Below are 6,000 nucleotides of genomic sequence, written 5' to 3'. Positions count from 1 at the left end.
TGTCTTTCATTCTAAAGTCCTGAAAACTTTGATCCAGTGTACTGATTAGGATATGGTGTTGCTCAGGACCATGGGACCACCAACCTCTAAGCCCAACTCTGAGCTCTGGGAAGCAAGGAGTCAGGCTTAGCCTACAATTCTAATGTGTACTCTCAAGGTAGACCCAAGTGCTGGGAAGAGGATGATAGGAAACATTGGCAACCCTAGTGTTTGGTCAACGCTGGCAACGATCATCACCCAGATCACTGAGAGCAAAGCAAATGATTCTTATTGCTTCTTAACCCTGTCTGGTCTGCTAATGATGAAAAACATCAAAATGAGCTGAGCATTAGGTTTCCTATTTTGCTTTCAGCTTCAGATAAGCAATACAGTCACAGTTGAGGCTGCATGGTGCGGGGGGTGGGGGAGAAGAGTTAAATACTTGGACAGTACCTCACTTTTGATTATTTCTTTTCCTAAATCTCTTACCACATTAAAATCTCCTCCCTTACTTATACAAAGCCAGAGGCATTCATAAAGCACCTCTCTCTTTCTCTCTCTCTCTCTCTCTCTCTCTCACACACACACACACACACAGAGATAATGTCTGACCTTGCCCTCTGTGCCAGGTGCTTCTGTCTCTGCTCCTAAGGGAAGTTCCTGGGATACCAGGAGCTGGCTCTGCACACTGGCTCTGAGGCTTATTTGCAGGAAATGTGATTCCTCTGATGCTGTGACTCCTGGTAAGAACTCTAGCTGTTTACTCTTGACTGTCTCCAGCAACTACAGAGATAACCACCAAGATCCATTGCCCTGAACACTCAGAGAAGTGCTGGTGTTTACAGCTCCACAATGACCTGCACAAATGAGCCAGGAAGGAGGGGGAGGCTGATTATAGTGAAGAGGGGCCGCTTAAACATACACTCTATAATAAGCACATGGACGAAAGGAAAGGAAAACTGACAGTGAGATTTACTGGCCTCTGCCTAACACATGACACAGCTCTCTTGTTTGCTCAGGGAGGACAGGCATGATTGGCTTGTTACAGCTGGGATTAGCCCAGCTCAAGGGCAGCTGAAGCCTGGGTGTGCAAGGCAATCGGTGCATTCCTGGAGGGAAGGCCACACATGCGCATTGAGATGCAAGTCTCCATGACCACGAGAGACAGGTACAATGTCTGTAGGTGAAGGAATACACCAGAACCTGTGCATAGCTTCAAGGAGCTATGCCAAAATTCCACTCTGCTCAGAGAACAATGTGTTGGGTAGTGGTAAAGTGCAAAAATGTTCTGATTTCTGGGCTCTGAACATGGCTTATGTGGTAGAGTGCCTCATTGGTAAGTGCCAGGCCCTGAGTTCAAGCCCAGTACCACAAAAAGAAAAAAAAATCATAGATCTTGGTTTATATGTGAAACTCTTTCCCTTAGCAAGGTGTGGTTGTTGTGAGAATTAAATAAGACACATAAAGTACCACAGCCAGAGCATCAGCCATTTAGGATATTAGGCCTCCTCCTGGTTCTACAAATAAATGTTCAAAAATCTTATAAGTTCCATTTACCAAAAATATTTAACACCAAGACAAAACTCAACCTCTGATTACCTGTTTGACAAGAACAAATTGGAAAGTTATATGACCACAGATATGGACCAGCTCTGGAAGACCTTGGTAGAGAATTAATAATTTTCAAGAATTAGTATGTACTTCGAGGGTAGAGCATGGTGATGCAGGCCTGTGGTCCAAACTACTTGGGAGGCAGAAGTAGAAGGATCATAATCCCAGGCCAGCCTGAACAAAGTTACTGAAATCTCTCTTTTCATTCCAAGTACTGTCCTTCCTTCCTTTCATTTTGCCTTTCTTTCATTAGTTTACATTTGTTATACAACGGGGGATTTCATTGTTAACATTTCCACACAAATTTACAATATGTTCCAATCATTCTCATCTCTATTGCTTCTCCTTGTCCTTCTTTTCATTGTCCTATTTGCACAGTTGCGAACAATCTATTTAGATGGTATTCATCCTAATACCCCCAGTAGTCTATTTCCTTTTCCCTATACCCATCCCCATATTGATCAACAGCTTTCATTGAAGCTCTTTATACTGTTGTTTTCTAAATATACTTGCAATGTATTGCAAAATTATTCTTCTTTCTTTGTTCCTTTCCCTTTTCTCTCCCCTAAAATCATATAGTGTTAGTGTGTGTGTGTATATACAATTGCATGTATTTTAGGTTTAGCTTCTAGCTACTGGGACATCTTATGTCCTAAAACCCAAATTCAATCCCCAGAACCACAAAAAAAGAAAAAAGAAAAGACATAAATGTTTTTTCATTTTTAAGTTATTTTGGATTTTTGTTGTTGTTGTTGTTGTTGTTGTTCTACAAGATGGCAAATTGTCTCTTGATCAAAAAGATTTTCCAGTTCTTCAAGTTCATTGGTTTGATTTTGTTGCTACTTTCCTGGATGGCATACAGACAGGGGGGGAAAGAAAGGGAAACTGCTGTTTTAACTCCCAGACAGCTGGACAGCCAGTCTAGCCAGAGCCACACTCCAGATGGATGAGGTGAGAGAGCTCATGATTCCTTATCTCAGGCCACCAAGAACTAATCTGGGAAGGAAGACAGGAAAAACATCAGGACAGATCAGGGCCAAGCTGAAAGAGCTAAACCTCAGATGCTGAAAGGAAGGAGCTCCTGTGTGATGGATTAAGGAAATGACACACCTCAAGACTGCCCACAAAACCTCACCTGTCAATACAGATCATTAAGGGCTGAAGAACAACCAAGTATTCTCTGGTAAATGGAATAAAGATTATAGTTTGCCAGTGTAAATGTATATACCCTTTTCAATCCCTTTTCAAAATTGGTACTTTTTAACTGTTATGGTTTGGACCTTAAGTTATCTTCTCATTGCTCATGTGTTGAAGACACAGGTGCTAACTCATGGCACTATTGGGAGGTTGTGGAAATATTAGGGGCCTCGTTGGAGGAAATTATGTCATTGGGAGAGTTCCCTGGAAGGGTACATTAGGACCCCAGGCTTTATCTATCTTCTTCCCAGCTGCCATGCATTCTTTGTGTGTATGTGCTTGCATGTGAACGTGTATATATGTGCTGATTATGCTAGAACACAAGGCCTTGTGTTCCTGTTCACCTTTTATCTCACAAAGTTGACACTCTTCCACTTGAGCCATATCTCCACTTCCAGTTTTGGGCTGGTTAATTGGAGATAAGAGTCTGAGATTTGTCTAACCCAGGCTGGCTTTGAACAAGGATCCTCAGATTTCACCTTCCTGAGTAGGTAGGAGCAACTGGTGCCTGGCTGCCATAAACTCTTGGTCATGATGTTCTGACTTGCCACAGGGCCAAGTCACCATGGACTGAAACTGTGAGCCAAATTCAATCTTTCCTCCTTTGAAGTGGCTTATCACAGGTATTTTATCACATAGTAAGCTGAGTCACACAGTGTTGACACTAATATGGTGATGTTTCCTTTTTGAATTTAGGTTTCTCTTCTCCTATGAAACAGATGGACACAAGCAGTCTTTGAGAGTGAACCTCCTGCCAAATAAACTGCAAGAGATTTTCCTCCGAGGTCTACCCTGGAGTAGCTAAGCCAAGAAGTCTGAAAGGGTCAGTCTGTGAGTTCCATGGCCAGCCACTGATGATCTAGGATGTACTGAGCTCTTGTTCTCTATGGATGGTCCCCAAGGCACTGATGAGCCACCTAGAATATCTAACTATTCCTCCAAGGTCCATTATCTATTTTGAGTTGGGTATTTCTCAGTGTGCAGGATAAAAAAGGTTTTCCAATCCTTCAGGAGACAAGCTTAAAGCCACCAAATCCTGAAAGGACCCCCTGGGAGCCTCCTGCCACCCCGGGAGCTTTTGGTCCAGCTTCCCGGGGACAATGGAGGTAGCCTGGCATATGGAGACAGACCCATCTTCATTACCAGCATTAGTTCGGAGACGCAGAGACTCCTTGGTCTCCACAATGTGCCAGCCAGAGGACGTGAAGTGGCTTTGTGGGTGGCAGGTGTTCCCCGAACCGAAGAGGGTAGGGGCGTGGTTGAAACCTAGTTTAAAAAAAAAAATTCCCAGCTTGATTTTAGAGAGCGTCTTTCCTTGGGCCAAGTCTTAGCAGGTGGCTGGCTCTGTTCGCAGGTCCCCTCCAGGACAGCGTCCCCAGTGTCCCGCTTGGGGAGCGGCCCTTGGCACAGGTGACAGAGCCTGGGAGGCTCTGCTCTGCCGCCTAGAGTCTAAAAGCAGCCACTTCGCCAGGGACTGCGCGGCGGGCGGCGACCCCGCACCCCGGGGCCCGCGGGCACGAGGCGTTGGCACTCTGGGGCTGGTCTCTGAAGTCAGGCGCTTCCTGCCTTTTCCTTGGCCAGGGTGACCGGCACGCGCTGCGGGGACTCGGGGAGTCGGGGATCGCCCCTCCCCGCCTCGCCACCCGCGCCTGGCTGCGAGCTGGTAGCGTCCCCGCCCCCAGATCCCACCCCCCGCCCCCAGATCCTTTAGGGGGACACCCCCACTGGGACAAGAGGGTGGCCCGCCGTACCCCAGTCTCGAGTGGCGGAGAGGTGACGGTAACCTCCTTTCTATTTCCGCCCGATCGGCAGCAATCAGGGGTGAGTGCCAGCCGCGGCGCTCGGTCCTGCCTCCGCCTCCGCCCGCCCGCCCGCGCCGGGCCGGCCCTGCCCCGCCAGCGCCTTTTTCCCCCCCCGCGCGCCGCGGCGCCGCTCAGCCAGTCGGGCACCGCAGGGAGGGCCGGAGGCTGGAGCGCCCGCCGCCCGCCTGCCCGCCCGCCGCCCGCGCGTAAAATGGTCACCTCGGCTGGACAGCTCGCCCTGTTCGCGCTGGGTACGTACTCCGTCTGCCGCGCGCCCGCCGCGACACCCCGCTTCCTTGTGACCCCTTCATGTCTCTCTTCTGGGGGCTTTGCTGCATCCGTGGCGGGGGGCGGGGGGGAGGACGCGAAGGCTTCACCTAGGTCGGAGCGTGGGAAGCAAGGAGAGACCCCAAAGAATTACAAAGAGGGGACAGCTGAGTGGCCAGGCTCTCCCTGGGAAGTGGCCTCCCGGGGCCGTGCGACCGAGCGTGAACTTTAATCCGCCGCGACCGTGCGTCTGCTCACCCATGCCCACACCTTGTGCTTACCTGGCCGCCTCTGAGCCGGTCATCTGGCTGGCCCTGGCCTGTGTCCCTTCCGTGCCCCCTTGGCTGTCCCCAAGCCCCAGACCAGACCGACAGGCGTTCGGAATCCACTGAGACGCCTTTATTCTTTGTAACTTCAAGGCGCTCTCGAGCTTTGGGATAGGTTTTGGATTTTTGTGCGGATTAGGGGTTCTTTTAATTAACTTCCCTGCGAGAAGTGGTTTCAGTGTCAGCGGAGGGAAGGAGTGAAACCCTAGACTGATCGCGGCCCGTTTTCCTTCGAATTTGAATTTAGAAGTGAACAGAAGATGGGGGAGGGGAGAGGAGGTTAACCCCCCCCCCCCCCGCACACTTGAGGCAGGTAGGGGTCGCGGGTGCGTTTTTCAGCGGTGAAATTCAAAGGTCTATCTGGACGCAGTGCCGCGCGGACTCTTGGCCCTCTCGGTGTCTGCGGGGTGTTTCTGGTTGGTGGAATCTGATGAACCGCCTGGGTATCTTGGTTGCTGCTGCAGCCTTCCGTGAATTCAGTTGTCCTGTCGATACTCTTAAGTTAAATCCTGAAAAGCCTGTTGGTGGGTGGTGACCGGGTCATTAGGATCTGACAGAGAAGCATGGGGACCCCTCCCTAAAATATACCCAGAGCTGCAGCTTGGCCCAGGTTCCTCTGGGTCGCAGGGGATTCATGGGTTTATCCGTAATCCTGCCTTGGAAACTCTGAGCATGAGCCCCAGCAGGAGGAGAGGCACCCTCTTCAAGGGGACTGTTCAAGGAGATGCTCCAAGCTGCGCCCTCTCACCAACAGGTGACATTGTGGACAGTTGGCTTTCCTCCTTCCCTATCCAAGAACGTGGTGTGTGTGTGTGTGT

At 49.7% G+C, this 6,000-nt stretch overlaps 1 protein-coding gene across 1 annotated transcript in view; it reads left to right on the top strand.

The window, feature by feature from the left end:
• Positions 1-4,725: 4,725 nt before the first annotated feature.
• Tgfa (transforming growth factor alpha) overlaps positions 4,726-6,000 on the top strand; it is a 98,519-nt gene continuing 97,244 nt past the window's right edge. Inside the window, exon 1 of the mRNA XM_042699745.1 lies at positions 4,726-4,840. Within this exon, the coding sequence (XP_042555679.1) occupies positions 4,801-4,840 (40 nt within the window). The 5' untranslated portion in view covers positions 4,726-4,800. The remainder of the gene's footprint in view (positions 4,841-6,000) is intronic.

The sequence above is a fragment of the Dipodomys spectabilis genome, unplaced genomic scaffold (assembly GCF_019054845.1).
Source record: "Dipodomys spectabilis isolate Male_0828 unplaced genomic scaffold, ASM1905484v1 ptg000262l, whole genome shotgun sequence".
In the NCBI taxonomy this organism is placed as follows: domain Eukaryota; kingdom Metazoa; phylum Chordata; class Mammalia; order Rodentia; family Heteromyidae; genus Dipodomys; species Dipodomys spectabilis.
This window is presented reverse-complemented; position numbering and strand designations above follow the sequence as displayed.